This window comes from Poeciliopsis prolifica, unplaced genomic scaffold (genome assembly GCF_027474105.1).
Source record: "Poeciliopsis prolifica strain line A6 unplaced genomic scaffold, Auburn_PproV2 SCAFFOLD010, whole genome shotgun sequence".
Classification (NCBI taxonomy): Eukaryota; Metazoa; Chordata; class Actinopteri; order Cyprinodontiformes; family Poeciliidae; genus Poeciliopsis; species Poeciliopsis prolifica.
Genome location: NW_026562385.1, coordinates 6,846,615 through 6,874,133, shown reverse-complemented (window position 1 = coordinate 6,874,133; position 27,519 = coordinate 6,846,615). Strand labels below are relative to the sequence as shown.

Here is a 27,519-nt window from a genome sequence, read left to right as displayed (position 1 = left end):
CTCCCTCTTCCTGAGTGGCTTTTCCACTTCTGCAGCAGCAGTGAAACGCCTTTTACAGCTGAGTGGGTTTTAATCAGGCTCGGATCTGATCGCCAGACCCGGATCCAGGATCCCAGATTGGACCGAACCAGGCGTCCTCGCGGTAACTTGTGTGAAAAGTGGGGAGTAGAGAGTGGGACACCTCTCTGTCCCCTCCGCCCTCCCCGCCCCTCTCGCGGACTTATCTCCCCAGCAGGACGGGGGCCGGGTGTTTTTAAGGGACACCGCTCAGCCTAAAACAAACACACCCTCCCCGGCAGCATCCTGTGAAGTCTCGGCCACTTCCACTGAGAGGGAGCAACAGGTTGGAGCGAGGAGCTCACCATGCAGAGCAACAGCCAGTATCTGCGCCCCCGGCTCTGCACGCTGCACAAGGGGGACAACGGCTACGGCTTCCACCTCCACGGCGAGAAGGGGAAGACGGGCCAGTTCATCCGCCTGGTGGAGCCCGACAGCCCGGCCGAGTCCTCGGGGCTCCGCGCCGGGGACCGGCTGGTGTTCGTGAACGGCGACGAGGTGGAGAGCGAGAGCCACCAGCAGGTCGTGTCCCGGATACGAGCCACCGCGGGCCCGCTGGAGCTCGTGGTGGTGGACCCGGAGACGGAGCAGCTGCTGAAGAAGCACAACTTGAAGTGTCTGAAGGAGTACGTCTCCGAGGGTCTCCCCTTACCTCTGGAGGAGGAGAAGGAGGAGGAGGAGGAGGAGGAGGAGGAAGGCGAGGAGGTGGCGGTGGAAGTAGAGAAGGAGGTAGAGGAGGTGATGGAGGAGGTGATGGAGAAGGAGGACACGGAGGCAGACGGGACAGAAAACGGGGATGTGAAGGTGGCAGAGGTGGAAAACGAGGAGGAGGTGGAGGAAGAGGTGGAGGAGGCTGAACAGGAGCAGCAGCAGGAGGAGGAGGAGGAGGAGACACCCAGGGAGCTCACTCCAGTCCCGGTGGTACCGGACAGGAATGGAGAAGTCCATCAACAGGTGGAGAAGAAGCTGAGCATCAGTTCTGAGAAGGTGAGTCAAATACAGAAACGTCCCTGCATCATGTCACAGCATCCACCTGCTGGCTGCTTCAATTGGGAAACACCTGATTGCAAAGACTTGGTTCCTATCAAGCTTTGATGAGCCTGGTTCTCATCCAGTGAGAACCAGGTGGGGGTGCGGAGAAAGGGTTAGAAAACTCCATCCATCCTGCTGAGAAACAGAGACCCACTCTGACAGTGGCGGCTGTTGCCTAAATGGCGCCTTGGGCAACCACATGGCTCTGAGCCCCCACGAGCCCACCCCACAAGGAACCAGCCCCTTACAGTAACATATAATCAGGTTGATATCTAATCAACATTATCTCAATCTGAGCTTTTTCATAACTTAAGGAAAAGATTTTATGAAATTCAAATTGTGCTTTAAGGAATCTTTAAGAGTAAATAATCCAGTTCAGATATAAATTTTAGTGCCAATAGACAACTGTGATGAACAATTTGGGTCCACTTGACAAGTTGTATTTTTTATATCATATATATATATATATATATAAATATATATGTAAAAGTAATGCTCATTGCATTGTGGTCACAAATACGATGAGCATGTGCCACCCTGGGTGGTTGCCATAATGCCCGTACAACAAATATTGCCATTCCACAGAGGAATCGCCTACAAATGAAAGATGTTCTGGATTCTGACACATCCAGGTGAATTATTGAGTCAAATGAAAACAAGCAGAGTAAAGTTCAGGAGAATAGAAACAAAACTTCGGATCCTGCCGACTACAGCAAGTCGACTGCCCCCAAACAGCAGGGGATAATTTGGTTCTGTTTATTTAATCTTCACACAATGAATCCCTTTATTTGATCTTGTTTCACCCTTTCATCTTTGCCTGCTAAACATTATGGGAGAAAATGGTCTTTTTCCTCAGTCACTTGTTTATGTCCTCTTTTATTTTCTCTCTCTGTGTGTGTGTGTGTGTGTGTGTGTGTGTGTGTGTGTGTGTGTGTGTGTGTGTGTGTGTGTGTGTGTGTGTGTGTGTGTGTGTGTGTGTGTGTGGCTGTGTTTCACTCGAAGCACTTGAGAAGACGCTCCAGTCGAGGACAGCTGTGGCCCCTCGCTGAGCTTTGCTGGATGTTTACCCCCGAGGCCGTTTCTGTCCGTGTCCAAATAACGCTCATCCTCAGAGGGGCAGAAAAAAACCCCCCGCTAAATTAAAGCAGTTATAGCTTCTTTTATTGTATATTCTGCAAACTGAGCCATAAACGGTTCCCTCTGTTGCTGTAGGAGTCTGATGAAACGATGAAAAGACGCTTAGGAATCACCTTGCTGAGAAGACGCTTCAGATTTTAAGAAGTAGATTTGCTTTTTGCTCTTTTGGATTGATAAAAGAACAAAAGCACATTATGTACAATCATTATGATTGTACATTTGTAAATGTTACAATCTACCAGGTTATTAAAGAGAAATCTAAAGAGGCCTGCATGTGATTTACAGTTTTTTTTAAAAAGCTCTTGTTTTAAAATCTGCTGTTTCTCTCATTTGTGTAATTTATCTGTCAGTGATGAGAGTTGCATTATTATCCTGCAGAGAAATCAACCAATTTTTCTCTTCCAGGTTGTTTTCCTCTCAATTCTCACCCTATAAAACTGTAGAGAAAATGTGAATCTGTGAGGTTGTGTGTTTTCTCAGCAAAGCATGAAAAACCCCAGGGGACTAGAATTTCTTTTTTTTTAAAATTTGATGCATAAAATCATTTCTAGAAGTCGCCTACCCCATAAATTGGGGCAAACTTTAGCTGGTGTTTTATGTTGAACTGGAGAAAGTTTTGGCTCCTGCCAGATGTTTAAAACTTAAAAAAGAAAACAGAAACAAAGACGCAGAAACTGCTGTGTTCTCGGTTTCATGGAATTATGTTTATTGAATAAATCTTAAAAGCAGAATCCCCTGCTGCTGTACATTCGTCTTAGTTCGCAACAACAATATAATGACAGCTTTGGGTTTTCCAGTGCAGGCACTTCCATTTGGATTCATGTTTCTGGTATTTCAAAGATTTTTCTCTCTCTCTCTCTCTTTCTCTCCTTCTCACATGAAAATAGCAACTGCCCACGCTTGTTTGTGCTCCACACTTGAGCATTGCTGGGTTATGTTGTTTGTCCTACGAATACACAGCAATTGTTCTTGTGTTTACTCCCGATACTCTCCACAGATGGCCTAATGGAGCCTCGGCAGTTCACTCGAGTCTGGCACGCAACCCGAAGGGGAAGCGGCGTCGAGGCAAACAATGGCGCTCCCCAACAAAGTCATTCTCAAAGCGCTGGGGTTTTAATTCAGCATCGCCTCCACCTAACCAAAACAATACAAATAATAAAAAAAAATTAGACCCTGAGTAAATAACGTTGAGCGGCAAACCCAGTTGGGAATTTTCTTTGCGTTAGAGATGATTTTCCATCGACATCAGAGCGCGTCGAGGTGAAAATTGGACCCTAGAGACGCCTTTCAGTCTCCAGTCTCTGCTTTGCAAGGGCACCTAGAAGGCTTGTGTTGCGTTAACTCAACTGTTTCTGGAATTCTCTTCCTGCATCCTGTCTGGCATTCCTGTGTCCAAGCCCTGTCGCTCAGCCACACACACACACACACACACACACACACACACACACACACACACACACACACACACACACACACACACACACACACACTGATCGCGTACACCCCAGGCACACTCCGCTTTGATCCAGCAGTCGAACTCTGCTTGTCTGATCTCACCTTTCGTTTTAATTTATTCATTTATGTATTTTTTTTTTCTGCCTGAACTTTTTGCATGTACTCTCTGGAAGCTGAGGAGGCTGAGCTTTTTTTTTTTTTTTTTTTTGCGGTTGCCACGGCAACGCCTGGTCGAGCGCGAGCGCTCGCAGGCCCGGCGAACGTGCGCGCGAGGACGGAGGTAGGCGGAAGTGAGAACGTGTAAGGAGAAGGGAGGTGTGAAAAGAATGGATGAGCAGCGATGCGGGGTCAGAGGCGTTCAGTTCGCCCCGGGAGAACGGAGTGCGCTGTCGTCACCGCCGAGCGGAAAAAACAGACCAAAGCACACTGGCCGCTCCAAAGGTCATTGCTCTGTTTACCACGCTGTAAAAGTTTCACTCCGTCGTCAGGCGGAAACGTGCCTGGAGGATGTAGCCTCCGCCATTAACAAAAATATTGGGCATGAGGGTAGAATGCATAGAAATTGGAGCGCAAAAGTTGAATTATGCAGTCAAACACAACATCCAACTATTTAAATGCTTAAAAGTTAAGGGTACTTTATGAATGTTCATGCCAAATTTATTTATATCTGCGTGTATCTAGGCAACAAAATATTCTCGCAGCACAAGAATAAATGATTGGTTACAAAAAAAACAAAACAAAACATAAAGCATCTCAGAAACTGAGATATTCTGACCAGGATTGCTGGATACAGCCCAGGAAATTAACGGTGCCAAAAATATGCTCTAATTTACATATCATTATGAAAAGATTTAGATAGTCTTGATATCTTAAAGTGGCAGTTTATGTTTTTGAAGTGGAGTCATGTGGAGTATTTATCAGCAGTCAGTGTCTGACCAGTAAATGGTACTCGTCTTATTTTTGGAAAAACATAAACAATGTTGGATTTAATTTGAAGTCTGAACTTCAATATATGTATCACTAAACATCTAATGTTGGTACGTTCTAGATAAAAGTTGCCTGTTGTTAATGTTTGAAAAGATTAATTAACTGAACATGCTTACAAACAGAGGTTATACGGTATATGGTGGTCTCTGGTTTAATACTAACAGTAGATGTAAATCATCATGCAATAAATAATTTATTCCTGCAAGATACTTTTTTCAAGGTATAAATCTAATCAGCTGGCATTTCCCTTTAAAAACAATAAAAAAGAGCAGCATTTAATGTTGAAGAGCATCAAGGGGGCCTAAAAGAGCAAAATAAGGACCAGTAAACATAAAAACTTTTACCTTAAAATAGTACATATTTAGACAAAATAAAATCTTTTGAGAATCCAGGCATTCACATTAGTCTGAGCTAGTACAAAATACTTTCACATCTCTGAATGCAAAAGGAAATTTGTCAATGAACATTAAAAAGAAAAACATTCTTCATTGACAACATTTTCATCAACACACCTTTTTGACTGTTCATAGTGTGTACATACACTATGCACATAATACATAGTGTGGTGTATTATGTGCAGCCTTTAATACACAATGTTTTCAAACGATTGTGTGCAGTACTGTTTTTTTTCCTTTCAGAAAAGCAGCTTCACAAAAACCGGTGGGAGTAAATTTAGTTTGTTATGTAACTTGGAGCTGATAAGGCGGTCGTTGCACCTGCGAGGGTTAGAGAAAATATTAACTTTTGTCATTTAGAGCAAAATCGATGAGTTTCCGACTGCTGAGTCATGCGTTTTCTTTTAGTCATTATTCGCAGTATAAATAATCCTCCAAATGAGCAGCATTGTATTTTAAATTGTACATTTGGACCAAATGTAGCCATTTCTAATAAAAACGGTGCCTATGATTCGGATCGCAGAAACAGGGTGTGATATGTTATTTTGGAAGCTCCCCTCTTCACCGCTGGCTGCTTCCACAAGCTTGCCTTTAAACCGTAATTACAGAAGAAGAAGAGCACTTGTGTCAGATGAAATTGACTGTGCCTAGATTAAATCTCAAAAAGGAGGGAGGCGTTTCTAAGTTTATATCTTTGTGTGTGTGTGTGTGTTTGGGATTCTGCAGCTCCTAGACACCACACACACACACACACACACACACACACACACGAGGTAGAGTTTGTGTCGAAGTGCCCTCTGTTTGCCATTTCTTCTCTCTAATCTGATTCCTATAAAAGCTGCTTATTAAAGAGCCTGGAACCGATGTGTCACCGGTCACGCCTGACACAGTTTTATTCTCACTTGGGAACCTGTGAAGAACGGCTTGTTTTTTTTGCAACGAACTCATCTTAAAGTAGTTGTGAGAGGAGATTTAATTAGATTTTTATGCCCATGGCATTACATGACCCTTAGAGATTACATTCATGTGAGGTTTTCTAGGGTTGTGTGACACATGTGAAGAATATTTTAACCCCAAAGCTTCCAAACACGTTTCCAATTTCTTAAAGTTCTGCTTTTTTAAGACTAAGGATTTTCATCAAAGTGTTTTGCAAAAGTATCTATACGCCATGGCATTGTGTGTGTCTGATTGGGATTTTGTTTAACAGACCAACACAGTGCAGCGTGTCGATGTAAAGTTAAATAAAAACTTGCATTGGTTGCAAATTTTTTCAGCAGAGAAAATCTGAAAAGTGTGGCGTGCATTTCACCTCATATATGTCTGCAGATCTGACGGCATGTCAGACTGAATGGTTTGACTAAGCGTCTGTGGATATCAATAATTTTTTCCCTTCAGCTCTGAGCTCCTCTGATCTGCTTTATTAGCATTATGTGGAACATTTATCAACATATTTGGTGTGTTTTTTTTTTTACTTGGTGATTTTGATGATGGCTTCTGACAAAATTCAATGCTTATCGCTTGTTTTTAAGTTGGCCTTGTTGCTGAAACGTTCTACACGGATAAACTTGATTTGGCCGAGTGTTTGCTTCGGCCCCTAACATCTTAAAAAGCAGAACCTATTTTCATTTAGCTATAGCTTTCTTTTTCTTGCCACTCCATATAGCAAAGATTTGTTCAGCTGTGGCTCCCTGCAGCTCCTCTATTGTTACCGTGGGTATCTTGGCTGCTTTCTAAATAATAATCTCCTTGCTCCGCCTGTCAATTTAGGTGGATGAATGTGCGTTGTGTTGTAGCCTTTCCATTTTCAGATGACGGAGCTTTGTGAGATATCCAAAACCTAATCCTGCTTTAAACTTCTCCCCGATTTTCTCCCTTGCCTGCTGTGACATAAAAGTGGACATGATTACATATTAAGGGACTTTTTGTGAAAGTCAGTGGTTGGAAGAAAAAGCATTGAAAACATTTAATTCGGTATAAATAGGGTGTGCTTGCCAGCATAGTTTGAGCCATTACTCAAGTTACTGACATTGAAAGGCTTGCTTTAAGGATTAGCAGGTTGATAAGGCTGATAATAGAACCGACGTCAGCTTTGAGAATTTATTTGCACTAGAGGCAGAAATGGGCACACCTACAGCAACTATTCGAGCCAGGATGGTCAGGAGGAGGTTCAGAACTCGGGACGTTTCCTGTCATTGTTGTTGATGTAGGATTCTCCCACTTCCTTCAGCTTGATCCCTCTCTGACCCATCTTTCAAGGACAAACAATCTTTCATGAGTCAATCTTTCATCTAAAAAAAACCCATACTATCCCATTAAAAAAGGTGATGTCTGTTTGGTTATCTGTTGTCTTCTGCGTAAGAATGGATGCTAAGCTCTGGTTAAACGTGAGCAGTTTGTTCAGCTGATGGTTCGCTGCCTCTGAAAGTCTGGCTACTCTAAAAGCTACTGTGACAAAGCCAGGTTATTATTCCCTGTTTGTGTAACAAAGCGCCGTCTGACAGGATCAGATGTACTGAATGATTCATTCAGACCACCTGCGGACTCCCAACTTGAACATGGCGCCGTCGCATTTAAATTTCTCCTCTGTGAGTGTTTCAGGCACATATTGAGGTGGGCACGTTTGCATACGCAAGTGCATTCTGGAGAAATTTCCATTTTGTTTATGCGACTTGGACGTTCTGAAAGGTTTGTATGTTCCTGATTTCAAAATGTTTCCCTTTTGAGAGATTAGAGCTTCGGCCTGAGATGTAGATACGACAACAAAACGCTGAGTCGAATTTCATGTTTATCAAGCTAGATAAAGAAATGCACCAAGTGCACACATACAGCACTTCTATGATGAAGCTGTAAGGATCAGATCAGTCTCCCCCTAGCAGCTAGCATTCACAAATGTTACATAAACATCATTGCTTTCAGGTGATGTGTGTCTTGCGTAGAAAGACACTCGTCAGAACATGGCGGTTCATTTGCAATCTTCCATTTTTGTACATCGTTGACGTACCGATACAAATATTAGTCAGTTCTAACTTTTCTTAAGAACTACATAAAGGAAGTGAAAATAACAGCATTTTAAATATCTCTTCTAGCCTTCCTGTTGTGGGAGACCATTAATCGTGTGTACAATGAGTAGAAGCGAAGCCGCATCATGTTTCTGAAGGAATTGATTTCTAAAGCAAGAAGTATTATTACAAAGTGAACATCTAACAATGTCTTTAGCATCTTGCTTTAGCGGTTAGCTGTGGTTAGCATTAATAAAACAGTAGTCTCCTATTGTATTCCTGGACAACATAGACTTTTGTCCTAAATATGAAATGTAGAAATGTTTGCTGTTCTCTGGTCGGCCCTCTGTCTCTTTCTCAAGACCTGGATTAAAAAATGCACACACATTGTGGAAAACACTGTTTTCATTTAAATGACTTGTAATATTTGTCACAGCATTTGACCTCAATATAAACACCTTTCTAGTGCTGAAAATAGGTAACTTTACCCAAATCTAGGTGCTCAACAGATTAGAGTTTTAATGTCATAAACCAAGTTTCTTCCTAGTGAACTTTCCTCAAGTCGGGTCTTTCTAAACCACTGCCAACATTTCCATACATAAAATCTTAACAGTACATCATAGCAAACCCAAGAGATAAAACAGATCACTGTTGCTGTGTTATCTTCAGCCTTGCTATTATCTTTTAAAGTCTTTCTCTCACTTTCTCAAAGCCTGACTAAACAACAGAGTGTACTCAGGGGACAGTGTCATGTCTCTGCATGCTGTGGAAAACATGCCTCTCTTTCTAAGTGATTCTAAAGTGATTTGTAAATTTAACTTTGAAGAGTTGGTCACTCAGTAACAGAGGGCTGTGCTATAATCCAGTTTCACTTATCCGTGAGGTATTTGAGGATTTATAAAAGAAGGATATCAATAAAAATGGCTTCTTTTGTGTTGCTGCTTCGACTTGAAAAGCTGACGTGTGGCTTCTGGGAGGTAACCCACTATAAGCAGAGTGTTGTCATAAAAGACTACACACCCTCTGGCAATGTTTTCTAAGTATGTCCTGTGCAATATTTGAGGGAAAATAGAGAAACGTGACACAACACAGAACAATCTAATCGGTGAAATAACGATCAGAGAGCAGAGTTAGCTTTTTACTGTATATTTATATGTTTTTATATATACATCCGCTAAAAAGAGTGTTGACAGGAAATGAGAGGCGACAGAAACAAGGGTAGGGCAACACAAATCCTCAGCTGGCCTTCAACTGGGAACCCTGTCATTTTAACCCTTAACAAACACAGACATCTCTGTATGCGATTTGTGTGTGTGTGTGTGTGTGTGTAGGTGTGTTTGTGTGTGTGTGTGTGTGTGCGCGTCAGCTCATGTTCCCATTTAATGTTGCTTAAATGTCAAACAGTTCAAAACAAAAAGCTCCCTCTGGTAAATGTTTAGCTCCAGATAATTAGGTGAAGAACACGGCATCGTTTTAATAATCAGGATCATAGCAAATAATCAGTCTGGAGTGTTCTCCATAACGTGCCATCATCGGATAGACTTAGCACTCTATCCTGCTGAAAACTGTGTGCCCAAACAACAGAGCCACTGTCTCCAGGTCAGGAGTGGAACCTGAACCCTTGTGTGTGTGTGTGTGTGTGTGTGGGTGGGTGGGTGTGTGAGCTTGGTGGTGACTGGGTCTCATGGGATACTGGACAGAGACTCCACAATGGCACATTCCAAGTCGCCACTTCATTATGCTAAAGGTTCACCACCCTGGCCGGACAATGAGCTGGAGGCTCTGCCCCGCCCTATCGGCGGTGGAGGAGGGAAATGACTCGACCCTCACCCCGTAATGCTCTCAGCCGCTTTCTATTTAAATCCAGCGGCACATTCCTTTCAAACTTCGTTTTCATTATCCAGGTAGAAGAAATTATGCTGGATACATGGGTGAAAAAGAAGGGGAGCTGTGACTGCACAGGTCACATGGTCGCAGGTTCGACTCCCAGCCTGGCGACATTTGCCGCATGTCTTCCCCCCGTCTCATTAGCCTCTTTCCTGTCAAACTTTCCTGTCAAAAGGTTTTGTTGGCCTCTGTACCTGAGAAGGAGCCTCAGGTACAGATTTACAAGATTCAAGGTTTCCCCCCAGAAAACCAAGCCTGATGGTTGTGTGCTCGGGCGGTCATTCATCCAGTTGTGTTTTTGAGTTAAAAAATGTTTAAAGTTGACAGGAAATTTGAAAATATCACTTGATAATTATATGTCACTGAAAGATTGACAGATTAATACCTGAACACTAACTATAAAATCTGTACAAAAGGCTTAAATAAATAAGCCTGGTGGCCCACCAGGCTTATAATTCACTGGGGGAAACCCAAAGATTGAAATTTCTTATTTAACATTATGACACAAAGCCGTTAAATGTGTATAAGGACTGCTAACATTAAGGAGAGGAGTGACAATAGTTGTTGTCAACTATTTATTGGGTGTAGATGTTGGTAAGTTGATATGAAAAGCTGCTACATGGAGCAACAAAAGCCTCCATAACGAGCTTTTTTCTGCCATTCATTAAATATTTATGGGCCGAAGTGTAACCATGTGTGTCCATGAGCGATTGAGGAAGTGACAGAAAGCAGGTGAGAGTTGTTTTTAGCTACTTTTTTTTGTGATTCGCTATTGTACCATTCGTTCAAATGCTTTCTTTGAATTCAAAATTTTCCCACGTCGAAGTCCAGGATAAAAATTTTGTCATCTTGGAAATAAATGTTTTAAATATGTCAATTTCTCAGTAACTGGATGTAATACCCTGAAAGAGAGACAAAGTACGCTGGGTTCAACACAGTAGATGAGATGTAACAACAATTCTTTTATTAGCCCGAATCTGAGTGTTCAAATAGATCTGAAATTACTTTTGTCCCAGAACATGACTCACTGTCCGTCTCCGAAACATAACAATGACATCTACGTTCTGAAACTGTTCAGAATGGGACAACCAGAAATGGTGATCATCAGCTCTGCTTGCATCCATCACTTCCAGGCCCAAACCATCCCACATACAAACAGAACAAATCTGAAACAATAACTTTACAGTGCAGGCTCAGAAGTGATTGAGTACCAGAACTGAGCCATGAACCGTGTAGCTTCCAGGTTCTGTGGTTTCAAACTGTCTCAGTAAGGCCACAGGAACAGAGTGTGCCCAGTTCACGTCATCAGCTCTGCTTGTTTTCAGCTCAGCTTTTTTTTTCTCCCAATGTCACCATTTCTATTCTACATGTCATCCTTTATTTTATGAGAAATGTCATCATTTATGTTTCTGGTTTCATCTAATGTGTTGTTGTTTTTTTGGTGTATGATTGGATGACGTTGCCACTGACTGGATTTTAAACAATCCTGGGTAAATAAACATAATACAAAAATTCACCTGATGTTCCTTGTAAAATTAATCACACCCATAGAACTTTATTTTAAAAAGCTTCACAACATTCCAACCCCAAACTTCAATGTGTTTTATTGCTTTAATGTGTAACAGACCAACTCAAAGTTGCACAAAATTGAGAAGCACAAGAAAATGTTATGTTTTTCCAAAGAAAAAGAACTATAAAGCCATCCATTTTTATTCATACTTCTTGAGTCAGAACTTTGTAAAGCAGCTATTTGCTCCTGTAACAGCTGACATTTTTGTCACTTCTTTGCAAAATAACTCAACCTCAGTCGGACCAGAGCAGTTTGGTAATAAAATTTCAGTCTGCTGCCATTCTAACACTGGCTGCATGTTTGAGATTGTCGTCCAACTGGAAAGTGAACCTCTTCCCCAGGATGAGGACGGCTGGAGCCAATAACAGGTTTTTGAACAGCACTAGCAAGAATTTAACTCCATTCATCTTCAAATTTGTGGGTTTTAACAGCTATCCAGTCCTCCTTCGCCCAAAGCAAGAGCTGCGTTCACATTCTTGCCACAAAGTCGAGCCTGTTCCCAGTGTGTGTTGGACTCCATCGGGGCTTTGTTCCCCTCTCTACTGGCCTCCCACCTGGTCCAATGATCCAGCTTGCCTCACAGGGTTCTCTCAAAACATGCAAGAAGCACGCATGTTTTGCATGCTTAAGAAAGACCAGGATTTACATCAAACGTTTATCGAGCCGATATGGAGACTGTTATCTGCTCATGACAATCACAAGGACCACAAGGCTTACTTACGGTGTCCCGTGTCATGGAGTAACCACGGTGCCTGGCTGCATGTCACTTCAGAGGTTATTGTTGATGCTGATCAAAGAGGCCAGACCCATGTGAGAGACGTCTTGCTTCATCGGCTCGACAAGGGAAATGGGGTCAAAGTCTGAACAGAGAGCTGCCAGAGAAATGGCCGATAACCAGTTGTTACTGATGATCTACAGAAAGTGTGATTCCACAGCATGTTGGCTGTTCTGGATAAAGATGTGCTGTTAAAATGCATTGCTGTGGTTTTATGGGAAACTTTGGAATGGCACATTTTCTTGTCTGTATTTTTTAAATGGACGCTCTCTCGTACATTTCTGTTTGTGGTCATTCGTCAAATTGGCCAAGCATTGGGGAAAATATGAATTAAGTGGCTGGTTGAGTGGCAGGGCTGCAGCAGCTGAAATATCACACTCGGATTGCTCCCTCTGTGCCAGACACTGAGTGGTTTATGGCTCCAGCTCCCCTCCATTGAACAGCATCAGCACAACAAACTGGATAATGCAGAATGGCTGCTGGCTCAGGCGGCGGGTGATAAACATGATGGATATTTATTGTGGCATTTGCGACTCCCTGAAGATTCATATCAGTCAAGCCTACATGGAAGTCAGAGTTAAATATCTTGTTTAGAAGAATGTGTGTTTGTAGCATCAACTTGATTTTGGCCATTTTCTTCAGTGCAGGCGAAAATATTTTACAGATAACCAGGTAGATTTCTAAAATATAATCTAAAGTCAAATATTAACTATAATTAACTATAATTAACGGAGCAGTGCCAGATGGCCACACAGGTTCTGGTTCTGCAGGAGGTTACTTCCTGTTCAAGGGAAGTTTTTACTCTCCACTGTAAATGCATGGTGATGTGGAGAGATTGCCGTAAAGCTAACAACACAACGACATGCTTGTCTATGTGAATGACTGAGTGCGATCTGCTGGGTCATTAGTCGGAGAACTTTTTTTTAGCTAATTCGAACAATATATATATATATATATATATATATATTTCAAATATCATTATATTTGAAATATAATCATGACTGAATTGAAATTACTTTTCTGAAGACGACTTGTTAGGACTTGGTATTTTGTTCACTGAATTGGATTAAATTGAATTGTAATAAATTGCTCCTTTAAATTTGACTGTTAGTTAAGCATTTGTTATGTTTTTAATAATACAATCACTGAACTGGGAATGTTGGCATTTTACGTCACACTTTGAATTAGTTTGCATTATAAATTGAACTGATATGACGCTCCCAGGGCATTTATGATCTAGTCTTATTATACCTGTGATTAACAAGGGTTAAAAAATTAAACAGTGGTCAGTAACGGGTTAAAACATTGACCTGTTACACACAACCCCTGCCACTTATAAGACTGTGCAACTTTTATTGTAGTTGCATGATCTTATACTGAAATTTCCATTAATCCAACATTACGCATATTTTTGCTAAGTTTATTTTGCCACGGCGAGTCACAACAAGGAAGAACAATTAAAACATTTCTTTATTTCTGCTTTACTTCTATAAATTAGGCTTTTAAGTTGAAATTGGTGACTTATTGATTCTGCAGCATAAACAAGACCCGAGGCTTTAGCAACTCTTCAAAATAGGAAAGAGGAGGGATCGTCATTTAGCTGCGACGTCAGACATGCAGTGTGTGTTTGGTTATTTGGACGAGAAAGCAGTTCATAAAAATATTGTTGGGTAACAGGCGATGTTCAGCACACACAAATAGGAAGGAATACATACAATGAGAGTTTAAACGTAATTTTGAATAAAAAACTGGAAGCTATGATTTGACAATGAAGGCGGCCTTCTGGTCTGCTGAGGTTGGAGTAGGGGAAGTTCCTCTGATTTTACTGTTACTCCTTGCAGAGTTTCCCTGAAAGGAACTAGATATAATTGCCCTTTCAGTGATGATGTGTCTTGGTCTGGCCACATAGGATTAATAAAGTTACTTTTTGACACAATATTGAACTTATATCTTCTTAGCTACCTTTATGTTAAATACATAATCCATGCTAAAACAGAAAGATTTTTGTGAAACTGTCCCACAAGCATAAATTCTTATGCTTTATGTGTGCGTGTGTTTAGTTGATTGTGCAAAGCTACTATGCTTGCCACATCTGCTATTGCATCTATTGTTCTTGTTGATAACTTCTGCTACAGGGTAGGAAATTATATGACTTTAGTTGATCGGTTTGTGATAGAAAGCTTCTTGGTTCAATCTGTAGTGAGTCCAAATAAAGAAAATGTTTGTTGCAAACCACAGAGCAGCAATGATTGGTGACAAGTGATAGCACCGAGAATAAGTTTAAAATAAACTCTTTCTTTCTTTATGTGATTGGAAACCTACGAAAATACAATAAACGTCCTTTGCAGCATCTTAAAATGATAAAAGGTAAAGCCTATTTTAACTGTCTGACATTGTATGTAATTTTTTCCCTTTTGCGAAAAAGCAAAAATAGAAGCTAATCCTCCCGTTCAGTTTTAGGCGCCATTTTTGTCAAACCAAACTGAAATTTGTTGTCAGAACTTTCTGAGGGAAAACAGGCCGGGTCTCGAACACGATCACGTCAAGCTGTGAAGTGAATCTTAAAAACAAAGCAGGAGCTAAAGCTTAAGATTTATTTCTACAAAAGTGTCACGCACCTAAGGCAGCATATAAAAAAAAGATGCAGTCCAAAAGCAGAAAAAAAAATTCTTTGACTAGTTATATTCTAAAACAAAAAAGAAAAGTTAAGAAAAGTGATAATTTGAGGGTTTAAAATTTGCCAATTGCAGTGGAAAACCGTTGATGTCAAAACTGAATTATTTTAAATACCATCTTGCATCTCTGAGCTACATCTGCCTTCAAAACGAACACCTCGCTAAACCAAGAATAGCTAACCCATCTTCAGTTGGTAGTGACTTCCACACTGAAGAGTTTTGATGGGAGTGCTAGTTGGAAAATATTAAGAATGATGCATTACACTAATCTGATTTTTTTTTTTAAATGTCCTAAATTGTACATGGTGTGCGCTCATATTAAACTCACTTAGCCATTAGATATGCTAATCTCCATGAAGACAAGTGGAAAGAGAAATACAGAGTGTTTCAGCCATGCTACTGGACTCCTGGGCGCTCGGTGGGCGTCCCAGCTGACGTTGGGCATCCCTGCGACTTGGGACAGGACGCCGCTCACCCTGGCCGGGACAACAGAGGACGGTCTGTGTCACAGAGGAGCGGAGGGCCGAGGAATCTCCACACGGCTCGGCAATCTGTGGAATCTGCTGCGCACACGGGAATTCAAGACACTGGCAAATGTGATTGTACTTCAGCTGCTAAGTGCTTTAATGGCACAAGCACACTATGTACAAAATGACAAAATGTTTAAGAGGAAACTAGTTTTTAAGAAAGTGTTTAATCTATCCTTAAAAAAACGGATTTATTGAACGGTGTGACTTTTCTCCTTGACGTTTTGTTTGTTTTAGCTTTCTTCCCAGAACATAAATCATGTGAAAGAATATGATACGTGGAAGGAAAAAGGATGAATCCTCGACTTGTGTTGCTTGTTCGGAGTTTGTTTGGTTAACGCAAAGCCTACAGAGAGGCTGTGAAAATCCCTAATTTCCTTTTGAAGCATGAAACATGATAATAAAGCATCATCTCATCCGCGTGAAGCTCTTTGTCTCTAACTAAATAATCCTCACCATCTTGTCCCGCTTATCAATATTTGCCGCAGTTTTATGAAAGATTAAAGTCAGATGGCGTTTGTGAAACATTCCTCCCAGAAATGGAAAAAAAAATAAAATAAATAAAAATAAATGTTTTTGAAATGAACACACTTTCAGGGACTCAAACTTTCCCTTTGAGAAGAGAGGAAGTGAAGAACAGGAACTGTTGACACATCTTTCCTCAATATGCTTCCGTCTGTTGGCTCAACTTCCTAACATGAAAGACAAATCGGCACAAAAACAAGTAGGAGCTTCGAAACCCGTCCTACATGCACGCCGTCACGAGCACAGAGGGTTTCGCTGATTAGCACGTACGGCGTAAGATGTCACCAAACGGTGAATCAAAGGAGTTTTCGACGTTGCACAAGAGATGGTGCTTTTCTGAGTTAAACATAGCTTGAAAATGGTGCAAAGTGCTTCTGTAGCATTGGGGAACAGCAATAAGAGAGGAAGTGATCCACTAAATTAGACCCACTGACGCAAAATGAAGCATCAAAACCAGACTCCACCTTTTTGTCCCCTCTGTAATTTTACTTCCATCTTTGCAATTAGAGCCCTCATAAATGAGGGCAATGTATGTTTTTTTTTATGTAGTAGCACTTAGCATATGCAATGTGTCCAAAGGGCTTCACACAAAATCCAAGAAATGAAGATGATTTATATGCTAATTTAAAAGTCGCACTCACGCCTCTCATTACAAAGTAGCTCATTAATAAGACCCCGATATCACCAATATTTTTAGTCCCCATTTAAAGAAACTTCACATCATAGAAGCGTAATTAATCTTATACTTTTTTACTTCTGCATGCAAATCTTGGAAAAGTCAACATTGAATAGGAATATATTTATTTTGTGATTGGAAAACACATTCAGGGTTCAGGTTCAGAATTATGTCTCATTTTTGTTTACAAAACTGATTTATTTTCATCATTTCTTCCTTAACTTGCATCAAACAGATATTAAGGAAGCAGGCAAAAGTGAAGAGATCCTCAAAGGCTAACAGCTTGATTTACTTTCTTTTTAGAGATGATTTCAGTAAATAGAAGACACTGAGGGAATGCTGTGCAGTTCTTTCAGACATTAATTATCTACCCTCCATACATTATATTTCTTACACTTGTTACTGATGCAAAAACATCCAGAGTGTACTAAACTATCTTTAGCATATTAGCAAATAGTCCTGTTAGCACGAGTAGCATCATTAAAACAGAGATTGCATGTCCTTTTCCTAACTCTGAATTTCTGAATGTGTTTCTTTTCCAGATCTTTTAGCGTATTTCATGTTTTCAGACAGATCTTGCTTTAGAACGTATGGATTTTGGAGGTATGGCTTAGGTGAGATTGATGAAACTGAACCAAAAATGCTCACAGTTAATTTATGATTTAACATTGAGGACACTTACATTTTCACCCAGATAACTTGGACAGTTTTTTACGTTTAATAAATGAAGTCATCATTTTGAAACATTTGATTTTACAAATGTTATTCAAATGTTTTGTGTGGCGTGAAAGCAAAAGGAGAAGAGATCTGCGATGGCGAAACTGCATTTTCACTGCCCGGCATGACAACAGTCTGTCAACCACTGCTTTGTATCTGCGATGTTGCGTTGGCAGAGACTACAGTGACGACCATAATGTCATGTAATGCCCCGTTTAATTTCTGTTCTTATTTCTGAGGTGACGGTTTTCTTAAATTAACTCAGGCTAACCTCAGAGGTCACGTTTCCAGTTCCTATCAGCTGCTGGGCTCCTACAAAGGGTCACAGACATTGTGATGAGTGGTGTGGCCTCTTTTAACCTACGACGCCACGTGACTTATAAGAAATGAATCTCAGTTTTGCGTCCTCCGGTGTAGAAACCGGATGCAGGAAACTGGTTCTAACTGTTCCAGTTTATTCTTACGGTTTCTCTTTCTGCCAACATGGATCTTCCTCTAAACCTTTTGTACTTCTGTTAAACATGATCACGGATTTTTCATTTTAGGTGCTTTCTTCTGCAAACCGGAGCAGTTTGGTGGATGTGGGAGGGGCTGTTGGGTAAGAACAGCTGGCTAACGTAACAGCAAAGTGGCAATCATCAGTCTTTGGTTTCTGTATTGCGAGATAAATTGTTGAGTCAGACTGCATCAGGTATTGAAATAAGCAAAGTTAATGGTTTTGTGTGCTTTTAATTGGCCATTGATTTCCCTTGAAAGCGTCGAGTTGACTAAGGGAGGGAGCGTCAGGTCAGGTGTGACCACAGCGACAAAGATCGCCTCGACTCTAGGATTTCACTCTTTATTTTAACCTCGTCCTCTTTGATGACAAAACCATTCAACCCTCCCGGTTCTAAACTTAGAACCTGTTTCATCCCACCAGCGGAAGGGAGGCTCTGGGATCAGGCAGGAGGTTTTTTCCTGGATGACAATACATCCCCTTGCCATCCCGGAGCAGGATTGGTTGAGACAGGGATGGGAGAGGCGGTCAGAGGTCAACGCCCAGCTCCCATTGTCCTCCTCAGAGCCGCTCCGGAACCGGTCCCTTTTCCTCAGAGCCCCCTTCGCAAGTCCTCCAGAAAACCTTCCCAACGGACCTCCAATCACAGAACCTCTTTCCTTCCTGGCGAGCACTCGGAGTCACGTGGGCCGAGAAAACGCCGCTGAAGTTTACCCCTGATTGTTGGAAACACGGCACACAACAAAGCAGCATGCAGCGGCAGACACCTGCATGTTCGCTCTCGGCTTTATATTCATGGTAAACGAGTCACAGGAGCTCTCCGTCATCTTCGTGCCCCTTGTCCTCTCTGAACCGACACCCATGGTGGAGGTATTTAGTTATTGTTTTTCCTCCCTGAGGGCCTGACCCGTTGCTTCACTCCTGCCGCTCAGATCCCTAACATGTGTGTTTTGTCCTACAGGAGGAGCGCGCCGAGCTGCGGCCACGTCTCTGCGTGATCCGGCGCGGGTCTAACGGATATGGCTTCAACCTGCACAGCGAGCGGGCGCGGCCGGGCCAGTACATCAGAGCGGTGGATGACGACTCTCCAGCCGAGAGGGCCGGCCTGCAGCCGAAGGACAGGATAGTAGAGGTAACGTCAAAGAGCTGGAGTCCTTTGAAGCCGTGCAGGACGGGAAATGACCACAGAGACATCATTAAAGCTAAGTGGATGTCGAAGTGGATCAGTCCTGTGTTATATTCATATAGAAGTAAACTTAAGAGGCGGCCAGAAAACATTCCCACAGGCGCATCCTGATTAGTCTTGCACACTTCCGCTCTCGTCAGCTCAGGATTTCTTGGACAAAAATAGAGAAGAATGGTGTGTTGTGTAATGAGGCCTCATCCACAGTGTGGTTGGAGATTGAAAGCCTTTTATGTTCGCTGTTCTGGGCTTTTCTGTGATCCGCCGGCTTCACGTTTCAGGTATCAAGTGATGGGCGTGCGTAAGGGCATGAATTCACTTTTGCTTGTTTGAACCAGTTTCAGTCGTTCTTGACTGCAGCAAAGATTAGATTATTTTTAAAAAGTTCATTTGGAAGTTCATTTTGGAAAATTCCAAATGAATTTTCCAAAAGTTCAGTTGGAAATTTGAATCAGTCTTAAAAAGTTCAAGACTGAGTCTGATGTGAAGCAGTGAGACAGAGGCTAATCTGCTTCAGTCACTGTTCAAAATGGGGGGGAAAACATGAGAACATGCCTTTAAAAAGGGCATAAATCACATTTAAAAAACCCTGTATAAAGACACACTTCCTCTTTGTTAAATTAGATTTATACACAATAGGCAAGATGATTTCCAATGTCTAAATGTCAAAAATATTGTGGCATCTATTTAAAGTCTTCCTTCAAATTCCAGAGTTTACGAATTTACTAAGCCTTTAAAAATGTGTTAAATTAAGTTGTGACAGTTTGGCAATATGTTTGAGTTAATTAGAGACACAGGTCCTTAACATGGCTTCTTTGTTTTTTGGACATGAATAAATAAATAAATATATCAGACAAGATAGTAGAGAAAATTGTCTTCACTATCCCAGGGGAGCAACTTTTAAAAAGTGCCACATTCCTTTGTTGGGTGTCATAGAGGAACATGTTCAGGTGTAAAATATAAACAAAAAGCAGGAGACCATGTAAAGATGCTGATTGATGCTGGTAATAGAGCATTATCTGCAGTGAAATAAGTATGAGCATGGACTGAAAGGCCACTCAGAACGGGAGAATCCAATATAAAAAAAAGATTGTCGCTCCACGACAATGGAGTGATAATATTTAGAAATCTGTTCTGATGAAACTATAATTAAAGTGTTTTGGTGGCAGATGTTAAAGCTTACTGTGACCCCGTTTAGAACAATCTTTGCTAAACCCAGATCTCAGCACCGCTGGAAATGTTTGGGCCGAGTTGAAAAAGGAGAGTGAGAAACGCAGCCTAAAAAACTTTCCCATATCTCTCAAACTGGTTTGTCATACAAACCAGTTTTTCTCTTTCCGTTAAACAAAGAAATAATTCAGGTGATCTTAACTGACCAAATTGAGCGAATGTTCAGTCTGATTTGATGTCATGACAATAATATTTTAGGTGCAGATATTAGGCTAATATCTACTGTCAGAGTGATAACGTTGGAGTTTTAGACAACTGGAGGCGTGACAGATGATGCTGGGCGAGCGGAGGTCAGAATAAAACCAGCTGTTAGAGAACTGCCAAAACCTTTTCAGTGGGTTTTTAGTGTTTATTAAACCAGGGCCAATGAGTGCGGCTCTGTGGTTTGCAGAAATGTGGATTTACAAGTCGATCTATGCCTAAAATAAGATAAACATCAGAGTCAGATATCCAAAGGCAGTTTGCAAAAAAGTTGTTTCTGCTAACTGGAAACATCATTTTTAAACTGCATCTGCAGATATGATGGAACAATACATTTTCCAAAACGAAGCAAATAAGCTGCTCACCGTCAGAGTGATATGAAACTTTTCCAAAGATAAGGTGAAGTTAAAATACTTGGAACCTTTAGTTGAACCTGGCAGATCTGTAGACGCTGAGATTCCGGTCAGGCTAATAAATAATGACTCTAGTGGAAATGTTAAAAAAAAATAAGAAACTTCCAGGCAAAGCAGCATAAAAACCAAATTTCATAATAATATGCAGATAGAGCATAGTCTGGTACACTCCTCTTTGCAAAAAAATAAATAAATAATAATGATAATAAGCAGCAGCAGTACAATAAAAGGTAATGAAAGGAAGAAGAGAGGGATTAAGCGGACTGCAGGATGTGCTTAGGTCTCCACTCCCTGAGAGGGCCCCAGACAGCCACGCCACCCACTGAGGACGGAGCGGACAGCCATTGTTGCTGCTGTTACTGGCCGAGCTGCTATTGTCCAGCTTCCTCTGTACAAGACTGGGCTGAAGTCCTGGAGGTCCACCCAGTGACCTAAACACACTCACACACACACACACACACACGGCTTGAGACATTTCTCACATGCTTTCCCATGGAGATTTAAACAGCAAAATAATCATCTGATCTGAAAGCTGACCCATGATGGATTGTGCCGTTCTTAAGGGACGATAGTCTCTGAAAAGAGAATAAATACAAGGAGGAATGTGCACTCTTTGTGTGTGTGTGGACACAGGACTTCCTGTTTGATACTGTGGAGAAAAGAAGACGGCGATAAAATACATGCCAGCAAACATATAGAAAAAATAACAATATAAAAAAACCCTGTAGTTATTTCTGAACCGTGTCTGGTTGACGTAAAAGGATCCAAACTCTTTTTATCTTCTTCAGGTGAACAGCGTCTCTGTGGAGGGGAAGACGCATTCAGAGGTGGTCGGCGCCATTAAAGCGGGCGGAGACGTGACCCGGCTGCTCGTGGTGGACCCCGACACCGACGTCTTCTTCAAGAGATGCAGGGTGACCCCCTCCTCCGAGCACTTAACTGGTGAGGAGACTGCTTCCCCACCACCACCACCATCCTACTCACATCAGCAGCAGTTGTGAGGCAGCGATTGATTGATTGATTGATTGATTGATTGATTGAATGACTGCAATTATCTCGTAATGTTTCCCTCCAGGTTCATTGTCAGTCACTGGCGGTATTTATAGCCACTTCACTTGCCCCTCTTGTTCCTTGGCTCTCTTCTGCTATGTTTTTTTTTCTTTTCTCTACAAGCCACTCCCTCTCTCTCTCTTTTTTTTTTTTTTTTTTTGTTGAGGATCACAGACACTAAGCCACTTCCTGCCCGAACCACCTAATGTTGTTGCCCTGCAGGGAAAGTTAATCTTTTCAGCATAAATGCATCAGAACCGACGGATCAGAGACGAGCCGCGCTGCTTACGTTTGAGGGCAAAGAGATTTTCTGAAATTGAGCCCAACAGTGCAAATACATACCAGAAATACACATATACATAAAAACTACATTTGAATAATCTTACAGAATTTTCTCAAATGTTAAATGTTTAATCTGAGGATGTGAGGTGAAGTTCACAAACTACTTTAATTTACTTTTTATCTCAAGAAGAGGTTTGTTTTGAGCTGTTTTTTCTAATAAGCCACTAGAGGGAGCTCTAGTGAATTCTTGTTTCTGATGCGAAAGCCTCTCCCAGAAAACTCAAGATTGCTCCTTAAACACTCAACATGTGTGTGGCTTTCACTTTTTATTAAAGACCTTGAGAACCGTTTTACCAAAAGATTCCTTTTATAAACATGAACGCCTTTGCACCCAGGCAGAGATGTTTAAATGTAAATAAGGCAACAGTAGAGGAACTCTACATCTCAACTCCAGGTTTTTATTTTGCACCCAAAACAAGTTGACATTTTAATCTACTTATATTAAACATATAAGGTTTCTTGGTCTGTTGATTTCTTAGTCAATGATAGGTCAGGTAAAGCAAGTCGGTGGAATGACTGCATAGTTTGAACAGTTTGAGCCTCAGCTAAGCCTCGTTGGACTTTAAAGATTAATATTCAGAACCAGACAGGTTCCCTTTCATTTTTTCTGTGCTTGTGGGTTTACATTTATTGGCCAAAGTGAGAGAAATTGTACAAATCATAGGATATTTTACCACAGAAGCCCAATATTGTGCGGACTTAGCATTGTACACAAGTTGTGTGGTTTCCTGCACATTTTAGATGCAGGGCACTTGAATGAAGTGAATTATTTGTTATCAGACCTCTGCAGAGCTAAAGTGACATCCTGAGGAGATAATCTGTCTGTCTGAATGAGGTGTGTTGAAGCAAGGACACGTCATACACCTTGGGAACTGGAGCTGTAACCTAAAACTAAAAAAAGTGTCTGATTTTTATGCTGAGTTTCCATTTTAAATACATTTTGTTGTATTTAAATATTTTGGAATTGAGTTTTTGTTTGGTCTACTTTTTGGCCTGGTAGCTGGTCTGTAAAGCAGTTAGTAGAAGCATCGCTGTCGGAGCAGATAGCCCCTCTAATTACCCATGTTGTTAGATTTGTGTCTACTCAAAGTGCAGAACGGTAAAAAACTAATAAGAAAAAGAAAAACAAACATCTACCTGCATACCATCAATTTGTTGTATTTTAATCAATTTCCTCCTACAGACCGATGTCTACCTTCTTTATTTCCATGACGGATTATATTGCTCAGTCCAGAATTAGAAATAATAACCCTCTTTGCAGGGGAAAGATTTCAGGAAGGTGTTTCCCAGGTAACTGCCAGCTCTCCACACGCTGCCCACTCGATCTCACTCAGCAAACCGACGCACACCGCTGCACGTCTCCCAGCAGCCTTTGCTGCACAGCACTTTGTTTGGTTTCCACAAAGTCCGGTACAAGCCGCCACTCATGCCAGGGCTGCGTTGAGGCTTGTTTTAAGGAGGACACAGAGTTACACAGGCAATAAGCATTAGAAGATTTAAATTTATAATTATTTCTTATTAGACTTTTATAAGAAGTCGTCTGTTCAGGCAGTAAAGGAGTTAATAGGATGGAAGGTAACGCTACAGCTTCAACTTTTCAGCATGTGGTTTATAAGAAAAGAACTCCAGCATGCTTTTTATAAAAATTTGTTGAATTTCTGTTCCAGCTGAGACACACTGGGACATTTCCCTAAATAACATTTTATTTTGTTCTTCGATCTTCAGGTCCACTTCCAGAGCCAGTCATTAATGGAGAAACAGAAGAAAAGGTAAGATTAACCAACAATAACAGACTCATCTACGAGTTTTCAGAGATTTGTTTTATTTATTTTTTCATCAGCTGGCTTTGAAACAAAAACTTAGTGTGTGATTTGAACTTTTAAGTGTGCAAAGATAGCCAATCTCCCGCAGAGGCGCCTTTCCTCTCCTGATCCAGCTACTTCCTGCCAACAGAAAGAGGACAAGAATAGTTTTTGCTTCAAGAACTCCTTGAAACCAATGACTTTCAGAAGCAAAATGTGTTTCTTTTTTTCTTTTTTGTTAAAGGGGTGTGCTACTTTGGAAAATTGATTCACTGATGAATTGACTTATTAATCAAAGATGTTTACAGAACAGTCTTTCCTGTCATTGTCTGACAAAGCTGGTCTTTATTGTGTGGAGATCTGCTAAAGTCTCCGCCCCACCGCTTCTCCAAAACGTTTGGATGATTTGTGTGCTTCATAGAGTGTATATGAAAAAATATGTTTTTCTCTTAAATAAGTTTGAACAATGTAAATGGGAACGTTTTTTTTGTCCAGATTTAACAAAGATTTATATAGTAAAAAGTTGCTGCTTTTGTTAGCGACCTTGGGCACAGCCAAACTTTGAATCACTGTTTACCTTTCCACTAACTTTCCCGGTTGCCAAACATTTTCTTTGAAATCAGGTATTGCATATGCAAACAAAACCTCATAACCTTGCACTTGTGTTTGTTGTTTCAATGCCATTTTCCTCAGAAGTGCCAGATATCTAGAATATCTCACCTCTGTGTAAAAACACCATATCGACATGTAAGTGATATTGTTTTAGGTGAATACACCCACACAGAGAATTAAGAGAAACTGCTCTGTTTTACGCTGACCAGTCTGACTCTGGCTTTGGGCCAGATATGCGGAGTGAAACCTGACCGGCACTTCCTGTTACTCAGGAATGTAACTCAGACACACTTTTTCTGTAATGCGCATTGATGAGCATCGAAGGGCGAAGACGAACCCAGAGGTCAGGTGAAATGCTGGATTATTGGTGGATGAAAATGTTTAACCAGTAGCATGTTAACAAGTTTGTGATCAATGAGCTGGAAAGGTTTTTGCTGATACAGCATCAAGTTGAGATTCATTTGCAGCCGGAACAAATATTTCTTTTCTTTTCATTTTATTTTTGTTTACCAGCTTTTTATTATTTTTTTTATCAAATTCCTACTATGTTTTTGCAAAATAAATTTAGAGATTTTATCATTGTAAAAATAAAATTATATGCTATAAAAGATTTAGAACAAAATTTTCAGATAAGAATGTTTTGCCCTGTTTTTGGGGCGCACTTTATTTTATTAAAGTGTTAAAGTGAGTCAGTTCTGAATAGTTTTCTAAAATATTTCAAAGCCAACTCTTCCCCCTTGTGGCGAAATTAGATACTTCAACAAAGCTTGACTTCCTGCTGTCTTGCTTTAAATATTATTGCATAAAGTCTTTGAATCTTTGAAGGAATGCTGATGAATGTCTGTCTGATTAGGTGAATGGCAGAGTACCCAAAGAGAGAGGGAGGAACTCAAAGCTCTCCATCAGTCCTTCTCCGTCCAACGCGTCGTCCAACGCCTCACTCACAACCCCATCCGCACACACCCCACCCGAGGTACGTTGCAGAAAATAATCAGCCTCCTCGTATATGATTTAGCTCTTAAAGTGGAGCCTTTTCAAACAGACGAGTTCATTTCTTTTGTTTTGCTTTGTTTTCTTCCTCAGGGTCTGGTCACAAACGCCATCCCAGCTCTGAACCTCACGCTGCAGCAGGTCAAAGAGCTCACCCACCAGAAACGCTCCAACAAGAGAGCGCCACCCATGGACTGGACCAAGAAAAACGAGCTCTTCAGCAACCTATAGGACGCCTGCGTTCACCCGAAGCCACACTTTTAATTTTAGAAAATCTTTCCTAGAGATGTCATAGAGAGGAATTTTATTATAATGATGTACTAAAGATAAGTACATCGCAGAAAGTTAATGCTGTTCTGTAAAATATAGCATTCCTCTAGGTATTATTCCTCACGTTATTATAAACCGTATATAATACTGTTTATTTTTATGTGCTTCTAACCAGAAGAAATATATATGCCAATGAAACAGAGATCTATATTCTGGTCAGGTTGGAGTTGACAGTTTTCTCTTTCTGTTTTGATTTCTGAGTGCGTGTCTGAGGAAATGTGAAGGAGTTGCAGATTTTAACACTGAACTTTTTATTGTCAAAAAAAACCACAAGACTACCGCCTGACAATCAGTCAATTAATATAAAGTTTTTTCTAAGTTACTCCCATGTTCTTCAGTTCTGAAGCGAAAGATGGATTCCCCCAAAAAATCACTTAAAGAGTTTGTTTTCCCCAAGAATCTACTTTCTAACTGTGTATCCTTTTTATGCTTAAACCCTATTTGGTATTTTATAAACAATTAAATCACCTCTGACCAACTTCCACATCCCTGCTGAAGAAAAGCACAGCTTGATGCTGCCACCATGTTCTCAAGCGTTCATTTTCAGCCACGTGTAAAATTCAAAACCTTAGAAAATGCTCTCTAACACATGATGCCATCATTTGTATTGAGTCATCTGGCGTCGATAGAAAATTAACATTTTGTATCACAACTTAAAACAGCTGTTTTATGTCTGCCTGCCTCTCAGGGTTTCCATAGTTTGTCATTTTTGAGTTTAAGTTGCATTTTAACCTAAATCCCTATTAGACATCCTTAATTATTCATTAAGATGAGCATTGCTGCTTTGTTATAAAATTGTTTTGATGTGATCCAGCTTTTTTGGGGGGGTGGGAGGGGCTTATAACTGGAAATAACTATATTTTAATTTGCATTATTGTTTAATATATGTATGTATATATTTCTTTTATTATGTATGCTTTTGACTGAAACTCCACTGATTTTTATCCAGCCATAACAAACGTGTACTTTACTGAGCGTGTGAGCCATGTTGGAGACCTTTACCGCCCCCTGGTGGCCATCGCTGTAACTGCTTATGGCTCAGAAAACAAATGTTGGAGGTTTTTATTCCTTCGGGAGAAATGAAAATGTGAGGTGTGTTGAAAAACTGTAAAACTGCGTCGTTTCGAACATCATGTGGGCTTTCTGTCCCCCAGTAGATTTCATCAGTAGTAGTAACTGCTGTCAGAAGAGTGGAGACAAAAACCGAGTCTATGAAAAGCTTTTTTGTACTTTGTGGAAGCAATAAGGATTTTCAGATCTGTATGTGTCTGTCATGATAGCAATATTGTGTTATCTGAGGATAAATAAAAAAAAAATATTCTCAAATCTATGTTGTGAGAATTTTCTGGACCCCATATAGTTTCTTACAGACCTTTTTAAACTCACATTACATTACGCCACTAAGTGCAGCATATTTATGTTTCAGTCATTTTCAAATAAAAATCTGAAAGTGTGA

At 40.8% G+C, this 27,519-nt stretch overlaps 1 protein-coding gene across 1 annotated transcript; it reads left to right on the top strand.

Moving 5' to 3' along the window:
• On the top strand, positions 1-27,519 carry LOC129363337 (Na(+)/H(+) exchange regulatory cofactor NHE-RF1-like). Its single transcript, XM_055035384.1, has 6 exons — positions 1-1,044; positions 18,872-19,042; positions 21,726-21,879; positions 24,055-24,098; positions 25,597-25,716; positions 25,827-27,519. The coding sequence occupies exons 1-6, from the start codon at positions 364-366 to the stop codon at positions 25,962-25,964; spliced, it is 1,308 nt and encodes a 435-aa protein (XP_054891359.1). The 5' UTR covers positions 1-363; the 3' UTR covers positions 25,965-27,519.

What these genes read in the sequence shown, in the direction of transcription:
- LOC129363337 (XM_055035384.1), top strand. Translation starts at nt 364, where the DNA reads ATGCAGAGCAACAGCCAGTATCTGCGCCCCCGGCTCTGCACGCTGCAC. An exon ending in CGAAGGACAGGATAGTAGAG is followed by an intron (nt 19,043 to 21,725) that starts GTAACGTCAAAG and finishes TATCTTCTTCAG; the next exon opens with GTGAACAGCGTCTCTGTGGA. An exon ending in ATGGAGAAACAGAAGAAAAG is followed by an intron (nt 24,099 to 25,596) that starts GTAAGATTAACC and finishes CTGTCTGATTAG; the next exon opens with GTGAATGGCAGAGTACCCAA.